Source organism: Podarcis filfolensis (genome assembly GCF_964270895.1).
Source record: "Podarcis filfolensis genome assembly, chromosome: 6".
Classification (NCBI taxonomy): Eukaryota; Metazoa; Chordata; class Lepidosauria; order Squamata; family Lacertidae; genus Podarcis; species Podarcis filfolensis.
The window spans coordinates 98,034,214-98,060,815 of record NC_139609.1 but is presented as its reverse complement, the minus strand read 5'-3'; the positions used below and the strand labels follow the sequence as shown (position 1 = coordinate 98,060,815).

General features: G+C 49.3%; 1 protein-coding gene across 1 annotated transcript in view; it reads left to right on the top strand.

Moving 5' to 3' along the window:
• The window catches only part of CTNNBL1 (catenin beta like 1), a 92,746-nt gene that overhangs the window by 52,538 nt on the left and 13,606 nt on the right, over positions 1–26,602 (top strand). The window contains exons 12-13 of the mRNA XM_083618744.1: positions 23,472–23,569; positions 26,311–26,391. Coding sequence (XP_083474870.1) covers positions 23,472–23,569; positions 26,311–26,391 — 179 coding nt within the window. The remainder of the gene's footprint in view (positions 1–23,471; positions 23,570–26,310; positions 26,392–26,602) is intronic.

The window sequence follows — 26,602 nt, the reverse complement described above, 5'->3', positions numbered from 1 at the left end:
AACACAAATCCTCGGGTGTCAGAGGCCATTGTAAAGAGGTGCATCCTCTGGGAATTTATATGATGTGGGGAGGGTGCTCTGGTCTTTCAGGTATTTGGAGCCTGAGATGTTTAGGGCTTTAAATCCCAATGTGGGCATCTTGGATCTGGCATCGCTCCTTATCGCAGTTCCTCTTCGGAGTCAGCTTTTCCTGCTTAATCAGAGCCTTTGGGATAGTACCTGCGTGCAACACCTAGCTGGACCCCGAGAGGTGCAAAATCCTCCATGTGTTAGGCACCTGTTTGTGCATATACATGCCACCTACCCTTCTGAGCCAGAAATCTCCAAAGAGGATTTTTTTTCCTGCCAGACTATAAAGCCTTAAACACTCAATGCCATTTAAATTAAAGAATGGCATTAAGCTGTTCACTAACAGGCACTTTGTGTTAAACAAGGATTAAAATGTGTGTCTTGATGGTTTTTGGTGGTGTTTACAAAATCTCACCACTGAGCTTGGATCTACTTTGCTTCGAAATTCCTCCAGCATCCCTGCCGGCTCTAAGCACTTCTCCCCACCCCTCCACGGGCCCAGTGTTCATCCAGCCCCTGTGCCCCCATCATCCACGCTTAGGGACCTGCACGGTGTGATTCTGCAAAATGCAGAATTTGAAAGCGGACCCAGAAATCGGCACCCGAAAGAAAACTCTGCTTCAGAACAGCCGCTTGATGTTTTTGAAAGCCTGTTCCCAGGAGCTGTGGCAAAGTGCAGGCAGAGAATACCTTGCAGAAATCAGAGCGTGATGGGGAAGAGGGGGCAGGTGAGGAAAGGAAAAGAGAAGAAATGAGCTGGGTCAGCTGAGCAGCAAGATCTGGCATGAGTGGGGGGAGGGATGTCTCTTCCATGCTGTTCAGAGCTATTCCCCCTACCCCTGGACCAGTAAGAAGCAGAAACTATTCTTTCAAACGAACAAGAAATATACACCTGCTTTTGCTTCAAGGCACGTGCTTTCTGCAGGTTACAGAAAGCCGGCTTTTCTTGGTGCATAATTTGAGCGCTGCAAGGGATGTTGACCAGGCCAGGCCCTTAGTCCATCTAAGCCTATTAGTGTCTGTTCTCCAGGATCTCAGGCTCAGGGGGGCTTGGCTATCCCTGCTCACTGGAGATGCTTGAGACTGTGGACTGAAGACAATAAGGCAAGACCTTCAGCCATCGACCTCTGGCCCTTGCATACTTCCTTAAAATACATTTCAGCGTGGAGCAAGAACATAAGAAGTGCCTCCTGACTGAAGCCAACGGCCCATCTAGTCCAGCATCTTGTTCTCACAGTGGCTGACCAGATGCCTCAATGGGAAACCAGCAAGCAAGAACCTCCTGTGGTTTCCATCAACTAGGATTCGGAAGCATTGCTGGCTCCAGCTGGGGAGGCAGAGCAGAGCTATCAGGGTTAGGAGCCACCCATAGCCCTCTCTTCCTCTGTGAACTTGTCTCATCCTCTTTTAAAGCCATCCATAGTTTTAGCTGTGCAATGTGTGAAGAAGGACCTTCATTTCTCAGTCCTGAATCTTCCAACATTCAGCTTCTTTGGATGCCCATGAGTTAGGAGAGGGAGAGAAAATATTTTCCCTATCCAGTTTCTCCATGCTATGCAATAATGTCACCTTTCCGCTAAACTGAAAAGTCACAAACGTTGCAGCCTTTCTCCATCCCCTTGATCATTTTGGTTTCTCTTTTCTGAACCTTTCCCAAACTCTGCCTCTCCTTTCTACTGCTTTCTGCATCTGACTTTGCTTCAGAGATGGCTTCTGGTTCTTTCCCTCCTTTTTAACCTCCTTCTCAGGTTTGGGGCTCACTTCCTCAAGGGCCGGGATTTGGAGTTTGGGAAGTACCTGAAATGCCAGACCGTGGCAGAAGTGCTTGTGTCTCAGAGAGCATTTCCTCAAGCTTGCCTTGGATAGCAACGATGCACCTTGAGTCTTGTTCAGGTTCAGTGTCCTGCTGAGCCCAAGCACTGGAGGGAAAGAGCGGCCAATTATTGAAGATGGCCCACCAGCTCCAGCATTTTTCAGTGCACCAACTGTCGCCTGCATGAGTTGGATTGGAAGCAGGTCCAAGAGCCTATAGTGGAAAGAAATGGGTTGTGCAAGGTCGGTGGAAGAAGAGCAGCAGTTCTGGGGTTGAACACTTGCAGAGAATGATGAACTAATGGAGAACAGTGTGTATGTGTGTGTGTGAGCGAGAGAGAGAGAGAGAGAGGGGGGGGGAAGCAGTTGCAATTCTATACCCTGGTGGGATTTCACAAAGTCATCATCAACCATGGTGATTTCCATTAGGCTCTTGGAAACTAATATTTGCTGCTGCAAACTTCATAAAAATAGCGCCACTGGGAACTGAAGTCTGGAACTAGCTTTACTTTCTTATTAGCAGTGTTTGTGTTTGTTTCTGAGGTAATAAGTGCAGCAAGGAGATCAGACTCTGTCGGTCTCCCTGTAGCTTGGTTCAGAATGTTGCTACCCTAGAGTTGAGTTTTGTTGCCAGTGTTTATATATATATATGTTTCTTTGTTGCTATGCAAGCATGATATTAACATCCATACATTAAAATCAGCATATGGGAGACCGAGGTTCAGATCCCCACTCACCCACTGGGGTGCCTTGGACCAGTCACTGTTGCTCAGCAGAACCTACCTCGCAGGATTGTTGTGGGGATTAAGTAAAGAGGGGAACCGCTGTGCGCCACGTTGAGCTTAGGTGGGTTAGTGCTTTGGAATTTGCATGTGGGTTTGTACAGAATATTGAACTTCGAAATTTCATGTCCTTGGAAGATGGGCTACAAAACACAGCGGGCAGAATCCATTGGGTGTTTGTGTGTACGTGTGGAGAGTGCTAGTTGCAGTTCCTGGCCCCTCCAGCTGAAAGGATCCAATTCAGCTAGGACTGAACAAGACCATGTAGAACCACTTCCATTTAGAAAAGGCAGGAGTGGAATAGACGGGAAGAGTCATCCGGTTCCTGGAGTAGCTCCTTCAGCTTCACCTCCATTGTTTTCTGGGCCTAGGGAGGTGAGTATCATTTCTCATGAGCGTCTCTTTCCCCCAAATGAAAAACAGTAGCCTCCCTTTTCAGAGATGTGAGGTTGCAAACATCCGACTATGCAGCAGCCTTGAGGTCTAAAGGCACAGCCTCATGAAAGGCTAATGCAGAAGCAGACTTGGAACTTCTTTTGTCAATGGTCTTGAGATCCTGAAACAGCCACTTCTTAGCTCTGCTTAGGAAAATAGGTAGCTGCCATGTTGCAGGTCAGACTGTTTCTCCATCCATTCCTGTCTTGTCTACTCTGGCCAGCAGCAGCGACTCTTGCTGGTGGTCTCTCTGCCTCTCTTTCCCATCACCTGTTTTCCAATCCCTTTAACTGCAGACACTACTGGGGAACGAACCTGGAACCTCCTGCATGCAAAGCTCTGTCACTAGTCTGTGGTGCCTCCCTTGCAAAATTCTTGATCTTTGCACTCCACATTCTTATCCTAGGAGGAAATGCTTCAGCGCCATCCCTCCAACTCTTTGCCTGCCCTTCCCTTGTGCAGGGGACCTTCCTGGCAGCTGGTGCCCAGAGCAGATACCTGGGCAGGGCAGGGCTTACCTGGGGCGGGAAGGAGGACACGTCCTTGGGCCGAAGCGGCAGCCAGCCAGACGTTTTGCAAGCCCTGCGTGTGGCACACGTCTCCTTGTCCGCCTTTATGGCCCATTAACTCAGAAGTCTAATTACGCCAGCTGAGATGACAACCTTCCTGAAACGCTTTGCCAGTGAAAAATGTGTTGGTTGCATCTGCTTGTGACGCACACGCTCCCAGGGCAAATTTCCCCGGAAGGGAGGGGGCACCTTAAGCGCTAAGCGGAGGACGATGTCTTACAAAAGCGGGTCTGCTGGCAGCGGCTCACAAGGGGGCGCTTTCCTGGCTGTTGCTGCAGATAATTAGCTGTTCCTGTGATGACCCCTTGGTTCTTCCTCTGAGTCAGACGCAATGTGCGCAGAGGAGCACACCTGTCCAGCAGGTGGATCAAATCCAAACATGGTTTGCCTATCAAGGTAATAGAACTGTAGAGCTGGAAGGAACCCCAAGGACCATCTAGTCCAACCCCCTGAAACACAGGAACCGCCGCGAAAGACTCCGTGACAGATGGCCACCCAACCTTTGCTTAAAAAAACCCTATGAAGAAGAGCTTGCCAACTTCTCCATTCCACAGTCAAAGGCTCTTATCGTCAGAAAATTCTCCTTGACATTTAATCGGAATCTCCTTTCTTGTAACTTGAAGCCGTTGGTCTGGATCCCACCCTGTGGAGCAGCAGAAGACACTCTTGCTCCACTGATGACCCCTGGAGCCCCTAACAACCCTACCATTCTGTGACAGCCCAAGGGCAGAGAGATGGTGTTGCCCTTAAGGGATGGGGCGTCATTTTCATCTGCCCTGAGTTTTATGAAGGCAATGCAGCTCCCGTGACAGATGGCTCCATGGGCAGAAAGGAGCCCCACTTGGAAGGCGGGGTGGCAGTGCCTTTTCCTCCCTATCCTGGAGCTCCCACAAGGGGTGCCCACCCTGGCATCACACTCGACGAGATGGGACACAACTGAGCCCTCCTGCATTTCATGTCGGATTACGTGTAGAATAACATTGATCCTCTTAGCCAAAGCTCTTCCCCCAACTGCCGGCATGTATTATTTCATCAAGGTGGCTTGGGCAGCTTTCCTTTGTTACATAATTCCATGGGCCCTCATTAAAGTATATTACAGGGGAGAAATTTTAAAGCTATTTATCTCTGGGAAGTTTATGGTGCGGTATCAATGCCTCACAATGGAACAATTTCTGCGGAACTCTTAATTCTCCTACTTGCCACCGTACCACTTAGATTTTTAATACTTTAATGAGAAATACTTTTCTGTAAGTAGCAGTGCATAGTTAAAACTGTGGAACTCCCTCCCACAGGAAGCAGTGAGGGCCACCAACCTAGAAGGCTTTTAAAGAGGATTAGGCAAATTCTTGCAGGAGAGGGCTGTGAATGTCTTCTAGCTACAATGGCTATGCTCTGACTCCACTGTCAGAGGCAGTGATGCTAAAACCCTACTTGAGGGTCTCCCATATAGGCATCTGGTTGGCCACTGTAAGAACAGGATGCTGGCCTAGAAGAGCCATTGGCCTCATCCAGCGGATACTCTTTGCATGTTCTTATGCAAGTCCTTCTGGAGAGGTTTTGTGAAGAAAGGGGATGACTGACACCTCGAGACTCCTAGTCCCCTCAGGCCGTTCTGGGATAGGCTGAAAGTGTTCAAGGTTTTCACCAAGTCCTGTTTCTTCTATAGATTTTTTCAAAAAAAAATTCCACGATACGTTATCAAAGGCCTTCTCCGCATCTATTATGACCTAGTTGAGATTCCTGCATTGCAGGGGGTTGGGCTAGATGACCCTCGGGGTCCCTTGTTCTCTGATTCAGGAGGTCTGAGTTAGGGCTTTTGACACCCAGAACCCACTTGACTGCCTCTTTTCCAGCCTCCGGGTTGCAAGTGAGCACACTGGCATGGGAAGGATCTCTGCTAGGACCCCCCCCCCCAACCTGCTCCATCCAGACAAAGCAGCCAATTTTTCCTCCTATAAATTTTTAATTATTGCTCTTATCTGCTCCTGCGATAACGCTGCAGCCTGGAGAGCCTGCCTGTTGTTTATGCCCCCTTCTGATCTTGTATGTACAAACAAAACTTCTTTTGATAGGAGAGATTATTTGCTTGCCTTTGCTGCCTCAGCCCGGAGGCCGCAGCATGCGCCCTAATCTCCTGGCTGCGCAGCAGAGATAGGGAGTATAAATTTAATCGAGGTGAACTTGGGAGTGTTTGAAGATTGCAACAAAGCCTCATGAATCCTGCCACCTTTTGCACTCCCGATGAGCTGGATTTCTGTACCCAGAACCTCCGAGGTTATGGAGGGCAGCGAAGATTGGCAGCCGACAAAATCTAGAATTTAATTGCTATTCATGAGGTCTGCAGGTGGCACTAAAATCTTGATAACGAAGTGGCTTGGAGCTGCAGCTGCCCGAGCCTTTTCAAATGTCAAAAAGGGAGAGCTGCTTTTCCCCTTTGCCTGTCCCTGTAGAGACTGCCGTATAGTTTTGAGGGTAGTCATGTATCTGGAAACACATCCAGGAGAACCAATGATGCCTTCCAGTGTCTCCTTGTGTCGTGACAGCCTTCATGCTGGCAGAAAATGTGCTTGACTCTGTTAACTTTGCTCAGTTGGGGGCAGCAGGGGGAATCTGCCTACCGGGTGCAGGTGAGCTATGGGATCAAATCAAACTTTGGTCAAGAGAGGCTGGGTTTTAGCAGGCCTGAAATACCTTCGTTTCCCTGGAAATACCGTCCTTTCTAGCCGAGAAGATGCTGCAAGCAGTGGACAATCTGGCAGATGTTTTCACAGGGGTGGGCAGATTGCAGATGTCTGCCAAAGTTACTAGTTTGTCTAGTGGTCTCTGTGGCGTTTGCCCTCCTAGTGGTGTGCATCATACTGGGTTCATAAGGAAAGGGTTAACTAATTGTAAAATGACTAACCTATAGGAACCCAAGGGGAGGAGTTAGAGTTAGAGTTAGATTTATTAAGAAGTCAGTCTGAAGTCTGGAGTTAGAGAAGAGAGAGGGAGGATAAGTCTGTGGGTTGGGCTAGTCTGATGTGAGAGAGTGAGAGAATCTGTTAAGAGGAGTCAGTCAAACAGTTGAGATAATCAGTCAGAAGGTATTAGGAAGGTATAGGCCGGTAAAGAAACTAAGGTTAAGAAACTGACAAGAAAATTATCTGAGAAACCATAAACTTGTTAATACTTATAAAATATGCTTGCTTGTTTGATTTAATATTAACAAGTGTCTGGACTCTGTGTGTGCCCGAGAGAAACGGGTTGGTGGCAGCGGGGAAGCGAGCACAGTGGTGGCCCAGGGATCAATAGACCGTCAAATGTTCGGGGACCCTGTGGGATTGCCACAGTCTCCCCAAAACAGGTTGCTCTAAAACACTGCGTTTGTACTTGCACCTTCCAGTAAGTGTAGACCTAGGCTGTGACCCTAAACTGTCAGCCTCATTTTTTGCCAAGGCTATTGCAAACTGCTTCTGATCTCTCCTGACCTTGCCCTCAGTGCGAAACACGCCTTGCCCTGTTTCAAGTGCTCTTCTTAGCGCCATTTTTCTCCACTTCCTCTGCCTCAGGTGAGGTTCTCACTGCCATTCAACCCAGTTGGTGCCAGTGCTCTGGGTGATTTTTCTGGCAATGCCACCTGGCCTGAGCACAGTTAGGTGTTGACAGAATCAAACATGGGCAGCCAAGGCAAGCTGGGCCAAGAGGAGGAGGAGGAGGAGGCGGAGTTTGGATTTGATATCCCGCTTTATCACTATCCGAAGGAGTCTCAAAGCGGCTCACATTCTCCTTTCCCTTCCTCCCCCACAACAAACACTCTGTGAGGTGAGTGGGGCTGAGAGACTTCAGAGAAGTGTGACTGGCCCAAGGTCACCCAGCAGCTGCATGTGGAGGAGCGGGGAAGCGAACCTGGTTCCCCAGATTACAAGTCCACCAGTCTTAACCACCACACCACACTGGCTCTCAAGCAGGGAGGAAGAGGAGGAGGAAAATCACACCAAGGCGAAACAGACATTGCCACCAGAACAGAAACCCAACCAATAGCCTCAGCTCAATGTGATCATTTAGTGATGAAGATATCTCTTGGCTCCATATACTTTTGAAGTGCCCATCACAATCGGAGAGCCTCGGTCGCGGCTCTCTGCAACCTGTATCACACGATACAGGTATGCTCACCTGGGAGCCAAGATCTACTGGCACAGCAGCAAATCCAGGTTTGCCCTGTTGTTGTTGTTGTTGTTTAGTCATTTAGTCATGTCCGACTCTTTGTGACCCCCTGGACCAGAGCACGCCAGGCACTCCCGTCTTCCACTGCCTCCCGCAGTTTGGTCAAACTCATCCTAGTAGCTTTGAGAACACTGTCCCACCATCTCGTCCTCTGTCGTCCCCTTCTCCTTGTGCCCTCCATCTTTCCCAGCATCAGGGTCTTTTCCAGGGAGTCTTCTCTTCTCATGAGGTGGCCAAAGTCTTGGAGCCTCAGCTTCAGGATCTGTCCTTCCAGTGAGCACTCAGGGCTGATTTCCTTCAGAATGGAGAGGTTTGGTCTTCTTGCAGTCCATGGGACTCTCAAGAGTCTCCTCCAGCACCACAGTTCAAAAGCATCCATTCTTCGGCGATTAGCCTTCTTTATGGTCCAGCTCTCACTTCCATACATCACTACTGGGAAAACCATGGCTTTTACCCTGTATGGCTTTTACCATGGGTTTGCCCTGTATCATACATTAAAAGCGGCCTTTAACGTTAATGAAACCCGTTATCCACCACCCCCCCACAACACGTTACCCGGAGGGAGGAGGGGGCCGCACAGGGACTTGCTTCCAGTGATGTCACATTAATGACTGAAATTAGCGTCGACCAAAAAGTTTAATTCTGCCCGGCGCTGGGGCTGTTTGTTTTGGGATTAGCTGCTTGTTGTAATCTTCTTGATTAAGGATTATGATCCCTTTAGAAGCATAAGCCAGGCAAGCCTCCCAGGAGCCGACGGAGCGCCGCGTACAATGTGCATTGCGGCGCCGCGCTTGGAGGGAGTGACCTTTCCCAGGCTGGCAGCTAATCCAGACAGCTCAGCAGAAGTTTTGTGGCTGAGGGTGGCAGCCCTTGCTCTTGGCTCCATTGGCACAGGGCACAGCTGGCCTCTGACAGGAAGCGTGCCACCTGGAGGCGTTGGTGTGCACTTCCTCCTCAGCAATGGGAGAGGCAAACTGTGCCCAGGGGGCCAACCAAAGCCTGCTTCTTCAGCTTCTGAAACTTTTCCCTCTTCCAGTGGGGACTAGAAAAATGCTTGACAAACCAGTGGCTACGGGAGGCTCTCCTGAAGCCAAATGATGCGCTGTATGGAGATGTCTCCATGCCTTCGATGGGCATCTGCTTGGACCAGCCGAGAGAGAGAGAGAGAGCCCTTTGTTGCTGCTAAGAGCCAAGGCCAATGCTGGGAGCAGAGACTCATGCTCTTTCTCTTTCCCATTGATGGGAGACGTCTGCCCCTGCAAAGAGCACACCTGTGCTCAGATCTTAGGCCCGGCATCTTGCGTGAACTCCCCGCCTACATCTTGTGGCTCGGAGGAAATAGTTGCACCTGAGATTTTTTATTTTACTTTATTGTTTTACAGAAGTATGTGTAATGTCTCTTGTATTTTTTCCATGTAACATTTTTACAAATCAGTTTCATTTGTTGAGACATTAGAGGGGGGAAGGGGTGGAGGGGGGGAAGATGGGTGGGGGTGGGGTCGGGTGGCGATGTTTCTATTTTGCTTAATGTATGTAGGGTTTTGTGTCAACGTTGCTCGTGCAGGTTCTGTGCTGTTCATTTGTGTTTCTTTGGTGGTGAGAGAGGTTGGGGTTGGCCTATGGTGTGGTTGTTTGTTTGTGATTGGCTGTGGTGATCTTTGTTTTCGTGTGTGAGTGAGGTGGGTGGGTGTTTTGGATCAGGTTAGCCATATTGATTTGTATGCTGTCGGTGGATTCTTGTCATTGTCTTGCTGGGCTGTGTATGTGATAAAGGGGAGCCATACCGGGGTGAAGGCGTCTTCTTCTATTTGTCCCTGTGTCAGTTTCAGTTTATTGATTAATTTTTCTAATTGAGACAAAGGACATTTGAATCGGCTAATAAATGTGGAAAACTGTTAGCTTGGCAAATGAAAAAAAGACAAAAACTTAACACTATTACTAACTTGGAAGTGGAAGGAAAGAATATTCAGAATCCAGTGGAAATTAGAAAATGTTTCCAGAGGTACTTTAAACAGTTATATACACAAGGGCCACAGAAAGAGTTTGATATAGACCAATTTTTAAAAACAAATGGACTACAAAAAATCTCTCAAGAAAACAAGTTAATGTTGAACCATAAAATTACAGAACAGGAGGTAGAAGGTGCCATCCAGAATATGCAGTTGGGCAAATCTCCAGGGCCGGATGGCTTAACCTCAAAATACTATAGATCTTTGAAAGATTGGATAATTCAACCACTAAAGGAGGTTTGTAATGAAATTTTGGAGGGGGGAAAAGCGCCAGAGTCGTGGAAGGAAGCTTATGTTACACTTATACCGAAAACTGAGTCTGAAAAGACACAACTTAAGAACTACCGCCCCATATCCCTGCTTAACGTGGATTACAAAATTTTTGCAGACATTTTGGCTAAAAGATTTAAAAAAGTATTAGTGGAGGAGATACACAAAGACCAAGCTGGCTTTCTCCCGGGCAGACACTTGTCTGACAACACGAGAAATATAATTAATATTTTGGAAAAACTGCAAGTGAACATTAATACTAAAGCAGTCTTAATATTTGTAGATGCGGAGAAAGCCTTCGACAATATTTCTTGGAGTTTTATGAAGAAAAATCTTCAGGGGATGGGGGTTGGTCAAGGTTTTGAAAACGGTATAGGTGCAATTTACTCAGAACAAAAGGCTAAACTAATTGTTAACAATGTGGTGACAGAGGAATTTAAGATAGAGAAAGGGACACAACAAGGCTGCCCAATTTCCCCATTGCTCTTTATTTCGGTCCTGGAGGTTTTGCTAAATATGATCAGAAGGGACCGTTTGATTAAAGGTATACAGGTCGGAGCCAAACAGTACAAATTGAAAGCTTTTGCAGATGACTTCATTACAGGAGCCAGAATCTAGTACGAAAAGAGTATTAGAACTGATTCAAGAATTTGGTCATGTGGCAGGATGTTGAATAAGTTAAAAACTAAGGTTCTAGAGAAAAACTTAACACCGATTGAGAAAGAGAGGTTTCAGAAGGAGACAGGTTTAACACTGGTTAAGAAAGTAAAATACCTGGGGGTTAATATGACCGCTAAGAACTTAAATTTATTTAAAGACAATTATGAGAAATGTTGGTCAGAAGTGAAAAAGGATCTAGAAATATGGTCAAATTTGAGGCTTTCCTTGTTAGGTCGAATTGCTGTTATAAAGATGAATGTATTGCCAAGAATGTTATTTTTGTTTCAATCATTGCAAATTTTGGACAAAATGGATTGTTTCAAGAAGTGGCAGAGAGACATTTCTAGATTTGTTTGGCAGGGCAAGAAGCCCAGAATAAAATTTAAAATACTAACTGATGTAAAGGAAAGAGGTGGATTTGCCCTGCCAGACCTTAAACTCTATTATGAATCAGCAGCATTCTGCTGGTTGAAAGAATGGCTGCTTCTTGAGAACACAGACATTTTGGATTTAGAAGGTTTTAATAACGTTTTTGGGTGGCATGCATATTTGTGGTATGACAAGGTTAAAGCACACAAAGCATTTAAAAATCATATTGTCAGGAAAGCATTGTTCAATGTCTGGATAAGATACAAAGATTTACTGGAAAATAAAACCCCAAGGTGGTTGTCACCAATGGAAGCGAAGGCTCAGAAAAAGCTCAATATGGAGGCCAAATGGCCGAAATGTTGGGAAATTCTGGAACAAGAAGGAGATAAATTGAAATTGCAGAGTTTTGAGAAACTAAAAGATAAAATGCGAGACTGGCTTCATTATTATCAAATAAGGGAGGCCTACAATTTGGACAAAAAAAATGGCTTCCAGGTGGAAAAATCAAAATTGGAAACAGAACTGTTAGATTCCAAAATGAAGACATTATCAAGAATGTATAACTTGCTGTTGAAATGGAATACTCAGGATGAAACGGTTAAATCTGCTATGATAAAATGGGCACAAGATGTTGGACATAACATTATGTTTGCTGACTGGGAACAGTTGTGGACCACAGGTATGAAATTTACGGCATGTAATGCCTTAAGAGAGAATATTATGAAAATGATATACAGGTGGTACATGACACCAGTCAAGCTTGCAAAAATCTACCATTTGCCCGATAATAAATGTTGGAAATGTAAAGATAATGAAGGCACATTCTTTCACCTTTGGTGGACGTGCCCAAGGATCAAGGCTTTCTGGGAGATGATATATAATGAAATGAAAAAGGTATTTAAATATACCTTCTTGAAGAAACCAGAGGCCTTTCTCCTGGGCATGGTCGGCCAATTGGTGCCAAAGAAGGATAGAACTTTCTTTATGTACGCTACAACAGCAGCAAGAATACTCATTGCAAAATATTGGAAGACACAAGATCTACCCACCCTGGAAGAATGGCAGATGAAAGTGATGGATTATATGGAACTGGCAGAAATGACTGGCAGAATCCGAGACCAGGGAGAAGAGTCGGTGGAAGAAGACTGGAAGAAATTTAAAGACTATCTTCAGAAATACTGTAAAATTAATGAATGTTAAAATTATGCTTGGATTGGTAATAAGTGGTAATTAGTTACAAAAGTTAATAAGATTATGTAAAAAATGTATTGATAAATGGTTGAAAATACCGAGGTATAATATGTTATGGCACAAAGTTAAGATATTTGAAAAAGGGTAAGAATTTGCTGAATTAACCATTTGAAATGGAATACAAAAAAGGGAGGTGTGAGGCGGTCAGGGAAACAAGTAAATGAAAGGCAAGACATGGAAAGATGGATTTATTTTTAATTGTCCTTTTTTTCTTTTCTGTATTTTGTATTTTTTGTTCTCTTTTTTATTTTCTTATTACTTCTGTAACTTTTTTTGAAATCTTAATAAATATCATTTGAAAGATTAATTTTTCTAATAAGGCTGTTTCCCATACTATTTGGTACCATTTGGTCCATGCTTACTCCTGACAGGTCTCTCCAGTGTCTGGTTATGGTGTTTCTGGCTGCTGAAAGTAGGTGGGTTATGAGTTCTTTGTGGTGTAAATGGGCATTGTTGTCTTGGAAGATGTTTAGTAGGGCCAATTCTGGGGTGGTGTCTAATACTTGCTTCGTTATTTTACATATTTCTCGTATGGCTGTTGTCCAGAATAGTTGGATTTTGGGGCACTCCCACCACATGTGGAGGTATGGTTGTACCTGAGATTTGTGGATCGGCAACAGATACACAAGAATGATCAGAGTCGTGCATGTGGCAAGAGGCAGCCCCATCCCGAGTTGAGGCCTCGTTCTTGGAGCAAGTGACTTCCATTGCCTGTCAAGAGGAAGCCTTTGGCTCTTGATGGGGATGAGACTCTCTTTTCTTGGAGGTTTTTTCAGCAGAGGTTGGATGGCCACCTAGTTGAGATTCCTGCATTGCAGGGGATTGGACTACATCAGGGGTGTCAAACTCAAATTCATCGGGGGCCGCATCAGCAGTTTGGTCACCCTCAAAGGGCCGGTTGTATCTATAGGACTATGTGTCCACTCTTTATTATCATAAATTATTGTCACTGCATTCAATTATTACTCTTTTTTGTAATAATGTAGACAGTCCAGAAGGATGCTATGGTCGATTGTATCAAAGGCCGCTGAGAGATCCAGCAGAACTAGGAAACAAAGTTGTTACAAATAATGAGCCCTAATGAGACGATTGCTGCAATCCTATGTGCATTTACTTGAAACTCCTGTCGAAGAAAGTGAGGCTGGCTTCTGAGTAAACATACACGGCATGGGGCTGTAAATAAAATGTGTGTGTGTGTGTGTGTGTGTGAGAGAGAGAGAGAGAGAGAGAGAGAGCGCTCTGACAGGAAAGCATCAACATGCCTTGTGCACTCTCATTTTCCTTGGCTAATTCCCCTGCCGCCCCCCAATCTTGGGGTGCCATTGCATAGCGCAAAAGGCGAAAGAGCACGAGCACACTGCCTGCAACTGGATCTCCGGCTTCTTCCTTTCCTTCCCTGAGGCGGGAGGGAGAGATCAAGGCGGAGCTGCTGGCAGGGCGGAGAGCGGGCCGCCCAATTGTGTGACCGAGTGATGGAAGGGCTGCAAGGAGCCGCGTCCGATCTCCTCCCAGGAATGTGCCAGCGGGACTGACATGTGCCGGAAGGCAGGGAGAACCGCCCAGCACCGCTGCGTGGGCGCGGAGTCCAACTTGTGGAGCTGAGATAGAGAGCCGGGCGCCAGATCGCTTTCCTTGCCTGGCTTGCCGCGAAATTGCAAAAGGAGGAGGAGGAAGGCGGCGGTGGGGGGGGCGGGGAGCGGAGGGGGTGCCAGGGAACACAGCCCCCTCCCATCACGGCCATCATCATCGCCGCCCCCACTTTACATTTATTTTAAGGGTGTTTGGAGTGCGCGCGCGCGCCTCTCTCTCTCTCCCACTCACCCCCCCCACCAGCCACCCCATATTCCCAAAGAACAACTTGATCACGGGCATCGTTGGTCCTGGAAAGGCTGGCTGTGCAAAGATGGAGAGGGAGGCAAAATGAAGAGGAAGGGAAGCTCCGGGCTGGTGAAATCCAGCGCGGAGGAGAAGAGGACGCCTCCCGCAGGGCGAGTTTGCACGCCGGGATCCAGCATCCCCAGAGAAGATCCAAGGCTGGAATAAAAAAGTTTCTCCGAGGAGAAAGACTCCCCCTCCGTGGCGCGGATAGACCTGACCTTCCGCTTGCTCTTTTTGAGCAGTGAGCGGGAGAGAGAAGCCAGCTGCCCGCCTCGCTTCGGCCCCCGACGACGAAGGCGCAAGTTGAGAGACGCGGGGACATTTGAAGAAGCAGCCACGTCCTTAAGAGCGACGGGGGGAGGTGAGTAGGGAGCCGCACCATGTAAACTTTCTTGTGTCAAAAAAAACAACAAGCGAGAATAAAAGGTGAAGGCTGGTGGCCGCCAGCGGCTACACGGGCCACATGACGAGGTCTGGCGGGCCGGATTTGGCCCGCGGGCCTTGTGTTTGACACCCGTGGACTACATGAACCTCGGCATCCCTTCCAACTCTACAAGTCTATGATTCTATGAAACAGCACTTTCATTCTCACAGGTGGTGGGGTTTGAAGGCTGGTTCACTCAGAATTTGCAATCACAGGTAAAATGAAGAGTTGACAAGCACTCCAGTGCATGCAAAAAGATATTTCAGGCACCCACCTGGGCCATTCATAGAGCTCTTTGTGTGGTATCTGTAGAACAGATGAAAGAGGAGCTAGTGAAAAAAATCCTTTTTGAGCTTTCCAGTGGCCGTGGATTGCTTTTCATCTCACTTCATGCACGGATGTGCTTGGGGGACATGGAAACACATTCGAAGTTGATATGCCTCCAGTTCTGGGCGCTACAATTTTAGAAGGATGTTGACAAGCTGGAACTATGTGCAGAGGAGGGCAACCAAGATGATCAGGGGTCTGGAAACCAAGCCTTATGAGAAACAGTTGAGGGAATTGGGTATGTTTAACCTGGAGTAAAGAAGACTGAGAGGTGATAGCCATCTTCAAATATCTGAAGGGATGTCCCCTGGAAGAGCGGGCAGACTTGTTTTCTGCTGCTCCAGAGGACAAGAAAGGAGATTCCAATTAAACAGTAGGATGCTCTTTCTGACAGTAGGAGCTATTTGAAAGTGGAGTGGACCACCTTAGAAGATGGTGGGCTCTCCTTCCTTGGAGGTTTTTAAACAGGTTGGGTGGCTAGATGTCAGGGATTTGTTGGTTGTAATGCCTGTGTTGCCAGGGCTGGTGGACTAGATGGCCCTCGTGATCCCTTCCAACTCTACAATTCATTGGTTCTCTGCGTGTGGAGGGATTTGTCCCAGGATAATTGGTGGCACAAACCAGTCCTGCTCCTGAATCCTCCTTTCTCCGCTCGCTTCAGAGCCCGGCCGTGCCAGATGTCCTTGGGCCACAGGGCTGCGGTGCTTCTGAGCTTCAATCAGCTGCCTGTTTTACTTTCCCTGTGACAAGCTAAGCTGACATCCAGCGTCAAATGTGTAAATCGCCTCGCCACCAAAACATGCATCTCACTTGCAGCATCACGAAAGTAATGAATCAAAGTGTCAAGTAGCTTGAAGAAAATGAATTTGTTAATTGCCTGCATACTCAGACTCGGGGTAATATAAAAGGGAAGACTTGGAAACGCTCAAGTAGGAGACAAACTGTGACCTCATTGCTGTTACTGAGCCCTGGCAGGAGGCGGGAAGTGGAGGCGGCTGTGTGATCAGAATAATAAAATCACCACCTCGGAAGAGGCTTGGGTGCCCCTCCAAGCAGCCAGCGCAAGATTGCAGGTTATGGAATTGTTCTGGGTCTGAGCAGTGGCAATAACAAGCCAGCAGCTGGGCATAAACAGAGCTGACCATTCTGGTGCTAGTTTTTCATGCATCACAAAGTTAGACTGTGGAACTCGCTGCCACAGGAGGCAGTGGTGTCCATCAACCTAGACTGCTTTAAAAGTGGATTAAACAAATTCATGGAAGAGAGGACTATTGGTGGCTCCTAGCCAGGATGGCTCTGCTCTGTCTCCACAGTTGGAGACAGCAGAGCTTCTGAATCCCAGTTCCTGAAAACCATAGGAGCGGGAGAGTTGCTCTTGTGCTTGGATCCTGCTCACGGGTTTCCCATAATGGTCGTCTGGGCAGCTATTGTGAGAACAGGATGCTGGACTGGGTGGCCCACTAGTCTGATCCAGAAGGCTCTGTTTATTCCAGGAAGTGAGAAAGCATGGAAAGGCAGGATATAAATGTAACAAATACATTTCTCAGCAAGCAAGCTGTGGTGGAATGCCTTGATATCCGCTTCTTTCACCCAACGGATAGTGGGTGTGTTCCCTGGCTTCACAGGTGTGGGATTTAGATCCACGGGTGAATGGTTCATGCTCCGGGAGTTGGCACCCTGTTGGAGTTTCTCAAATGCACATTTCCCAGCTGGCTGAAGAGCTCACTAGTCCATCAGCGGGTCAGACCCCCTCTCTGCATCTGCCTCCTTCTCTGTATCCCACCAAGATGTATTCGGACAATTGAGGGGGTTCCCTTCCATACACAAAATTTGCAAAGTCGCACAGCAAGGCATTCCTGGCGGCTGCTCCCTAGTTTACACATTCCTTTCCTGCACAGCCTGAAATGGTTTCCTAAGCAGATGCAAAACATTGCTTATTTGGGCCAGCATTTGAGGCTGGAGACGAGCCTGTTTTGGGCAGACGCTGCATTTATTACATGCTCTGAGGTGTTGCCTGCCCTGAGCCTTTGGGGAAATAAGGAAGGATCTCTTTCAAATAAGTGCATCAGCTGAATCCCAAAGACTCCCTGGCAGGTTTTCAGACAGGGGTGGATCTTATCAGGGAGCCAGATCCTCAATCCACAGTTGCGTTTCATGTGGTCTTGCTTGTGCCTCAGCTGGAGCTTCTGTGCCAGCCTGGGGGCGGAAAGCACAGCTGAGCTCTGCTGCAGCCCCTGTTTGTTTCAGCGAGTCTTACATGGAAGCTCTTTCCCCTCCCACACTGCACCATGGTTAATTGACAGTGCAAATATTTTCAGTCTCTTCAGCTTCATAATACCTTAACAAGATCCCTTTAGCACATCTACGGCTGTTGACAATGCTCTGAGAACCAAGAGAGGGGCTTTGCTTTGTTTTGTTTTTTGCACACAGAGGCAATGTGCAACGTCTCTCAAGGCTGCCATCACACCAGCTCCCTCTCAGTCCAGCACGGCTCCACATTCTAGGCTGTTGCCAGGATGCTGTGTTTCCTTACAGTCACAAAAGTCTCTGCGTACACACACACCCCCGCCTGCCTATGGTTTTTGAGTCTTGCAGTGTCATTATCCTCTTGGAATCTGGTAACTTCTTCAGAGAGAGAAGCACTCCTGAAGTCCACCCCAGTAGTGAAAACTGCAATCAGGGCCTTGAAATGCTTTAAAGGCGTTATCATCTGAGGAAGATATTCCAGACAGGACCTTATCTGGAAGCCTGTCTGTTGTCAACTGCTTGAAGCATTCTTCGCTATAATAATTATTTTTGGTGCTGTATGGTTCTGTGTGAACCTTGCTGAAATGCGCACTTTGCAGTTGTAATGATACTTTTATTGAAAACTATGGCCTCATTATCAATATATTGCTGCAGCCACGTGCGCCTTGCAGCACTTTTATAGAACTGTGCCCTTGTTTGTGATCTTGCAAAAGAGTCAGCATGCCAGGGTTCTGTGGCCAAGCCCAAGGAGCAGCCACACCGGAGGGCGGGACACTTGACAGCCTCAAATTCAGTTAGGACCACCATGACTTTGCTTGCCCCAGAGATCATCCTCACCTGTAGGCGATGAGTGGCGACTTTGCCTGTTTTGCATTGCAAGTCATCCTGTACTTCTTTTGCACCTGCGTCGCAGGGGGTTGGACTAGATGACCGTTGGGTTCCCTTCCAACTTCACAATTCTGCGATTCCTTCAGTACCTCACAAAGGCATCTGTTGAGAGTGTTGATATTGTGCAAATGCATTTTAAAAGTAGCTGATTGTTTGAAACGGTGCGAAATGCAGTGGTTTGAGTGCCCACTGGGGTAGGATAGCCCCAACATGCCACCCCACTGTGGAAAGAATTGCCCTGGCTTCCAGTTAGCTACTGGACCAAGTTCAAGGTAGCAACGTTGGTGTACAAAGTCCTGTACATCTTGGGACCAGGATACCTGGTCACATACCCCTTGTGTACCCAATAGATCACTGTGCTGTGCAGATATCTTTTCAGGAGGTTCATTCCCCACAAAATAGGGACCAGGTCTTCAATGCTGTGGCACCTCCTGCCTTTGGAATGCCCTCCCCTTAAATATCAGGCAGACACGGCCACTTCTGTCTTTATAGCTAAATATAAAGAAGGCAGACGTTCCTGCTGGCCTGGCTTTGATTTCCAACACCTGGGGTGAAGTGCGGGCTTTTCCTTTAAGAGAGCATTCCCTGCCCTTGTCAAAAGCTGCTCTCATCTCTGTGTCTACATGGTAAAGCCAGTGATCTGACCATCGCTTTTCAAGACAGACTGATGCCTGTGGCACGGAGGGAGCCTCTGCCTGTTGTGGAGATGGGGATGGGGGGTGGCTTGGGGGGACAGTCTCTGGCAAATGCAAAGCACCTTTGTGGGGGTCTCCTTCTGTTCTAGCAGCTCAGCCGTGGATCCGGGAAGCACTTTGTCCGAAAGAGGCAGCGTGACCCTCTTTTTTGGGGGGGGGGGGAGACAACGACAGGCGGTGAGGAGCAGTTCTCTGGAGCCTCTTGCGAACACCTTGTTCCATCCTGGCAAACGCAGCAAACGGACAAAGCCGATTGGCATGGAGGGCACGAAGCCCAGCTCCTCTCCTCCCTTTCTGCTCCTCATCAGAAATCAAGCCAGGATCTGGAGAGGGTCTTCAGGCGGCTCCTGTGGCTTCGCTCCACTCCCCTTCCTGAGCTTGTTAGCGAGGAAACTGTCCTCCCAGCTCCCTCCACCCTCTGTCTTGCCGCGTTTTATCTTGGATCTGCTCTAAGAAGTCCACAACACCCTCCCTTTGCGAGGATCCGCAGCGCTTTGTGTGTTGCCGTGTTGGTTTTTCCGAGGGGGCTGTGTGTTTTCTTCCGAGCTGGCATCAGTATTCTGCCCGAGTGTGCACAGGCTTCCACTCGGCCTGCTGCCTTTCGCCTCCCCTGCTGGGCAGATGTCCATTATAACGCAGTGCAAAAGGGGGTGGGAAGGAGGGGAAAACAACAGCAACAAAGGCAGAACAACGCTGCCGGGTTGAGGCACGGTTTGACGGGACCTCCTGCAGCTGCCAGCACGCCAGCCACGGAATAGACTCATCTGCATTCCGCCGCTCAGCCGCCAAAGTCAAGATCAATCTCATTAGGATGTTTTCGACACTCCCTGCATCCCAAAGTCTCTCCCCACCCCAGCCCCGTCTGCTTGCCCAGGGGTGGACTGGCATGAGCACAATCTCCACGGGGTAGAGCGGGGCAAGACTTCCAGCACCCTGGTTCAAATGGCAAAGCAGGGCAGCCGGCTTCCTGGCGCCTGATCCGCAGTTGCAGAACATTCCTCTTATCTGCGGAGAACAGTGGTCGTTGGGGAGATAGTGCCTGCATTGTGCTGCGCATTTTGCTCATGGGGCTGTGGATCTGCGTGGGGTTTGGTTTCGTTCTTTAATTGGGGGAAGGGGCAGAGCACGTGTTTGGAGTGCAGAAGGTCCCGGGTTCAATCCCAGGCAGCATCTCCAGGTAGGGCTGCAAAACACTACCTGCCTGGCAACCCTCAAGATCTGCTGCCAGTCAGAGTAGAAGCCGCACAGAGCTAGGTGGAGCCCAGTGGTCTGGCACAGGTGGACCCTGCCGGAAGGGCGGACCCAGGCTGAAGATAGAGATCAGGGCTCCATGGGGAATTATCAACTGCCTTTCTGTTAAGCGGAGGCCTATGGCAGCCCACTTAGCTGGCTCAGAACTCCTGTCTCCTCCGTCCCACCCTGGGACTTTTGAGGCTGGGAAAGTTAACTTTGTTGTTTGTGTCGCTGCCGCTGTCTGGGAGCTTCCTTTGCAAAACTGCAGGCTCTCAATTGCGATGCCTGGAGTGTCGCCCCAAGGCCTGTCAGCAGTCTGCAGAATGCTGAAAGTGGCCCCGCAGCGGGGCGGGGGGGGAGAGAGATCAAATGTGATCTGCTGCAGGCGCCTCGCTTTGTACTCAGCTCAAAGTGTGCGATGGCGCCTTCGGCCCCCTCGGATCCGGCTGAGAGCTGAGCCTGGTGCTTGGTGCTTTTGTTTTGAGTGTGCTTAGTTTGGTGACGATACCAAAACAGCAGGTACCAAAACGTCAGGAGCACCGCTCTGGTTGTGCCCCTTTCCCCTGCGGCTGGCGCTGCTAACACAAAGCAAACCAAATGCGCAGCAGATTGGCCAGGCATGGAGCAAGGAGAAAGAGCTGTGGCTCCGGCTTTCTCCCTCCCCACAGATGCTGCGAAAACAGCAGGATCTCAGGTTTGGCTGGGAGGGAACCTTGCTTAAGGAAGGGGGCCAATTCTTGAGCCATGTCAACTCCCGGCATTTGGTCCTGCCTCAGCATTTCCTAGGCTGTTGGTGTCTGTGCTTTAAAAAGAAAGTGCAAAATTCCCTTTTGCTGTTGTCTTTCATGGGAAAAGGGGATTATCTTCAGTTTTTTGGCAAGAACCAAAGTCACGTTGGCAGTGCACCCTTGCATCTCTCCACATAAAGGCAAGAACTCCCAGGACTGGTATCCTTTGCAAATAGCCTTGCCTGGGGTTCTGAATTTCTCTCCCCACACTCCTTTAGAGCAGAAGGTTCTGGTTTGATAGAGAGACTGTGTGTGCGCGCGCATGTGTTACAGTGTGGTTGCTTGCCACTGTACGCTTTGCTCAAACAGGTTGTGCGTTGGTGTCTCTCCAGCTCACCTCCATCTTGCTCCGTCGGAGTAATGGAGCCACTGAGCCGGGCTGCCCACCAGATAACAGGTTTATCGCCTCTCCTGTTCCTGCTGTCAGCTCCTCTCTCCCCTCCACCAATCTCCTTGGTGCATGAAAAATTGACACCCCCTCACGTTGAAATCTGTTGCTGAAGGAGGAACATTTATTAGCGGCTTAGAAAACCTCTTCGCCCGGCAGGCTCTCCTTTTGCTTGTCGCCCTGCGCTGCCCAGGTGCAGAGTGTGGTATCCCCGGGCACGAGAGAGGGGCTCCTCTGTCACTTGGGATCCCGCATGCCTGTTGCAGAGCCCTTCTCGCGAAAGGCCGAGACACCGGTTTATTGAAAGCCCCTTGCAAAGAGGTGTCTGTCGCTCCTATTCCATGAGCAATTGATCGCGGCTTCTCTCAGGCCCCCGGGCTAAGGCAGAGCTGTGGAAACTCATGTTAATCTGTCTTGACAGCAATGAGGAGATGATCCCTCTTCTCCGTACATTGCATTTTCCTCTCTGAAAAATAACAGATTCTGACACCCCTCTCCTCCGGCAAGCCAATAGAGGCAAATTTTATGGCCCCCCTTGCCTCATCAATCTTAATCGGCGGGATTAAAGCAAAGGTGGCGTGGAGAGGTTGGAATTGCATTTGCTCTGAAATGCCTGCGAGGCGAGGCCGGCTCTGAGCGCAGGAGGGAGCAGCCGCACCTGCCTTGGCAAGAGGATTTGCACTTGGGCTCCCTCGGTGCAAAAGTGGACAGCTCTGCTTCTCTTTTACAGTGAAGACAGACACAAGGTGTTCAGAGCAGTGAGCCTTCAGTGTTCCTTTTTAGGGTCTAGCAAACCAATCTGCAGCCTTGGAACAGTAGCCCACTGGGCCCTTGTCATGCAAAACCTGGAACACCCTGGTGTTGCTTGTTATGTTGACTCTGTTCGGTGCCTGCTAAACCCAGCCTGGTGCCTCTGGACCACGGCTGCCTGTCATTGCCAACAGCAGTGCTGTCTGGGGGTGTGAGCTGGCACCTCAGGAGGGCACCAGGTTGGCAGAGGCCGCTGCTGGTGCCATATAAGCATAGAATCATAGAATCATAGAGTTGGAAGAGACCACAAGGGCCATCGAGTCCAACCCCCTGCCAAGCAGGAAACACCATCAGAGCACTCCTGACATATGGTTGTCAAGCAACTGCTAGCCGCAGCTGCTGGCCCCACCGCTTGCACCTGAACCCAAGGAAGCAAAGTGTTGTTGGAAGATTCAGGGCAGATTAAAGAAAGGACTTCTTCACACAGCACATGGTTAACCTGTGGAACTCGTACCTGCAGGAGGCAGTGATGGCTAGCAGCCCACCTGGCTTTAAAAGAGGATTAGGCAAATTCATGGAGGAGGAGAGGCGGCTATCGGGGACTGTGCTCTGCTTTCAGGGTCAGAGGCAGCAATGCTTCTGAATACCACTTGCACAGGAGGGCAGGGGACTCGTGTGCTCGAATCCTGCTTGCTTGTTTCCCACAAGGGGCATCTGGTTGGCCACTGGGAGAGCAGGATGTCGGTCTGATCCAGCAGGGCTCTTCTTCCATTTCTAAATTCCCATTTCGCTGAAGGATGCCTTCGCCTTGGGCCCTTCAGGATCAGGCCTGTGAAGGTGCAGGATGGAGATTTGGAGTGGAACTGTTGGTCTTGGTGCCAGCAAGAGCCCAGTGGAGGCAGCAGAATAGTAGTAATAATAGTGGTTTCCTTTGGGGGCTTCTGCGCTCCCTCTTTTCCCAAGACTTGTGCTGCCTTGAACTTGACCCGTCAGCAGAATCTGAGAGGCTGCAAAGCAGGCAAGAGAAAGCTCATTATTTTGGGCAGCCTTTGTGCCCAACTCCATGTTTGGCACAATGGCCTTTCTGTGAATAGATGCAAGCCTAGTTGCAGAATCCGCTCCCGCTGCAGCTAAATCAGGCTCCGCGGTCAGGAGTCGTTTGTTCCTGTCATGTCCCAATTGCCATCCCTTCAATGGGAACTTGTTCAGGAGAAGGGGCAAGGCTCTCTCGAGTTGCTTCTCTTCATACTGCACTGCAGGGTGTTGGACTAGATGACTTTTGGGGGTCTCTTTCAACTCTATGATTCCGTCAGACTCAGCTGCGCAGGAAGCAGCTGACTCCTCTGCCTCTTGGCAAAGGGATTGAGGGGGGGGCAGCCTTAGCTACCCGACCTGAGTGTGTGCATCTCTTTCTCTGCCCCCAGAGCACATCTGCTCCATCTTGGCCTCCCTCCTGAGGAATCTGAGGGGACAGCAGAGAACTCGGCTGCTCAACAAGTTCACGGAGAACGACAGCGAGAAGGTGAGAGAGACGGGGGGGCAGTGTTGGGGAGCTGGGAACAGGAGGGGGGTTCAGAGCCTGTGGGGGCGGGAGAAATTGGGCACTGTCTCAGTGATACTGTCCAAATGGTATCCAGGATGGTGAGAGGCAGTGTGGTGGAGTGGTCAGAGTGTTGGACTACCAGGACCTGGGAGACCTGGGTTCAAATCCCCCACTCAGCCATAAAAAGCTCACCAGGTGAGCGGGCAAACACTGCCTCTCAGGCTGGGATTAAACGTGGGGACCCCCTTGCATGCCACCTTTAATTCAATCAGTTATCTTTTTTCCTGCCCCCACAAGTTCTACTAGTGAACATTTGGCACCATGTTCCACCTGTCATGGATGCTCGAGTTGCGATTCCTGCATTGCAGGGGGGTTGGACTAGATGGCCCATGAAGGACCCTTCCAGCTCCTCAATTCTGTGATTCGATGACAATCCTCCAAAGGAGTTCCCTTGCACAAGACCCACCGTGCTGTTGCCCTTTTCCTATTTCAGTGGGGCTTGTGCCCCATGGTGCAGCACTGCTGCCCACATCCTGCCAACCCCTCCGCCGGCTTCATGGCAGGGTCATGGCTTCGTAGCTCTCCCTCACAGCCAGGTGTGTGCTGCGTGGGTGTCTTGTGGCATGAAATCAGTGGTACGTCTGGTTGCGAATGGGACCCGTTCCAGAGGCCCATTCACAAAATAATAATAATCATAATAATAATAATAATAATAATATTTTATTTCTATCCCGCCCTCCCCAGCCGAAGCCGGGCTCAGGGCGGCTAACAACAATAAAATAATACAACATTCTAAAATCATTTAATTATAAAATTAATTCAAATCAAATTGATGGCAACCATTGGGCTAGAGTTCTGTGAAGATTGCCAAAGGAGGGAGTCAGGCTGTGCCCTGGCCTGGTGGAACAGCTCTGTCTTGCAGGCCCTGCGGAAAGATGTCAAGTCCCACAGGGCCCTAGTCTCTTGTGACAGAGCGTTCCACCAGATCGGAGCCACAGCCGAAAAGCCCTGGCTCTGGTTGAGGCCAGCCTAACCTCTCTGTGGCCTGGGACCTCCAAGATATTTTTGTTTGAAGATCGTAAGTTCCTCCGTCGTACATACCAGGAGAGGCAGTCTCGTAGGTACGAGGGTCCTAGGCCGTATAGGGCTTTAAAGGTTAAAACCAGCACCTTAAACCTGAAGGTGAAAAGAGCGCAACCTGCAGCGGCGCGTCTGCGCACACGCAGGTTGGGATTCGCCACTTCTGCGCATGTTACGTCATTTTGAGCTTTGCGCATGTGCGAGTGGCGAAACCTGGAAGTAACCCTTTCCGGTACTTCCGGATCTCCACAGGACGTAACATGAAGCGAGCGTAACATGAGGTATGACTGTAGTGGCATAGGCTTCCTTCAGGGACCCTTCTTGAGACCACCAACCCCCTGGAGCGCAGCCCTGCCCCAGCTGCATGGATAGGGTGGGCCGGAGTCCTTAATCCTTGGCTTCTCCGGGGAAACCTGCAGTTTCAACCACCAGCATGTCAAGCTAAGGAAATGGTTAGTGCTCTCAGTGCTCCTGAAAATTGATATTGGCTCCGAGGACCTGTATCTTCTTTGGAAATCAATTAGAGGAGCGGAGAGGGAACCAGGGATGTCCCGCTGGAGGGGAGGGCCTGTGCAAGCCTGCACTTCTGGTGGGACTTGCAAAGTGGGTCCCCAGGGGCTGCTGTTGGTTTTGTTCTGCAAAGAGCAGCCGCTAATGCATCCTGAGAGCTTCAGACGTCTGCCGTTGGAATAAAATCTGCCGTCTCCGCACGCACCCACCCTGAAATATATGTGGGAGAGCAGGTCTGGCAACGGCTGCTGGCCAAGGTAGCTGTCAACGAGGGGCAGAGGCAGGGAGGTTGCTCCCGTGCCCTCCTTGTGGGTTTCCTGGCAGCACCTGCCTGGGAGCCTAGTGCTGATTTCTCCCCTTTTGGCCTTGGAAATCTTGCCTCTCGGGAGACGCGGATGCAGCTGCTTTGGCAAGACAGAGAACGGTGTAAAGGGAGCCCCTGGGTCAGGCCAGCTTAGAGGAGCAATGATCAAGGGGGCGGGAAGGGAATTGGGTGCTGAGATAAGCAGAATCAGTGCGATTTCAGAGCATCTGGGGCTGTTGGGTGCCGTGCAGTCTGTGAGCAGGTCCTTGCAGGCTGTTTGCTTTCCGGTGTCCCATTCAGTACGGATGTGGCACCCCGGCTTTAAAAGCCCAACTTGTTCAATGCAGAGGCACCTCGCTGTCCGTGGGCCCTTCGTCTTGCTAGGGTACCTGAAGGAGCGTCTCCACCCCCATCGTTCTGCCCGGATACTGAGATCCAGCTCTGAGGGCCTTCTGGCGGTTCCCTCACTGCGAGAAGCAAAGCCACAGGGAACCAGGCAGAGGGACTTCCCGCTAGTGGCACCCGCCCTGTGGAACACCCTCCCTTCAGATGTCAAAGAGATAAACAACTACCTGACATTTGGCAGACATCTGAAGGCAGCCCTGTTCAGGGAAGTTTTTAATGTGTGACATTTTAATGTGTTTTTCATCTTTGTTGGAAGCCGCCCAGAGTGGCAGGGGAAACCCAGCCAGATGGGTGGGGTGGGTGGGGTACAAATATTATTATTATTATTATTATTATTATTATTATTATTATTATTATTAGATGGCTGTGTGATGAGTTCAAACCTTTTCCACTCTTCTTCTCTCCCCCCCCCCCCCGGCAGGTTGACAGACTGATGGAGTTATATTTCAAGTACCTGGATGCAATGCAAGCAGCCGATAAGAAGATTGAAGGAGAAAAGCATGTAGGTGTCATCACACCCCACCCCACCCCCTCCTGTCAATTCATTATGAGATGGTGCCTGCAAGTTCCCTGAAATGCTAAAGCTTCCCATATGAACCAACCCAGACCCTGCGGCCATTATCCGAGGCCCTTCTTTGTGTGCCCCCTCTGTGAGAGATCCAGAGGACGAGAACAGGGCCTTTTCTGCATTGGCTCCCCCTTTGTGGAACGCT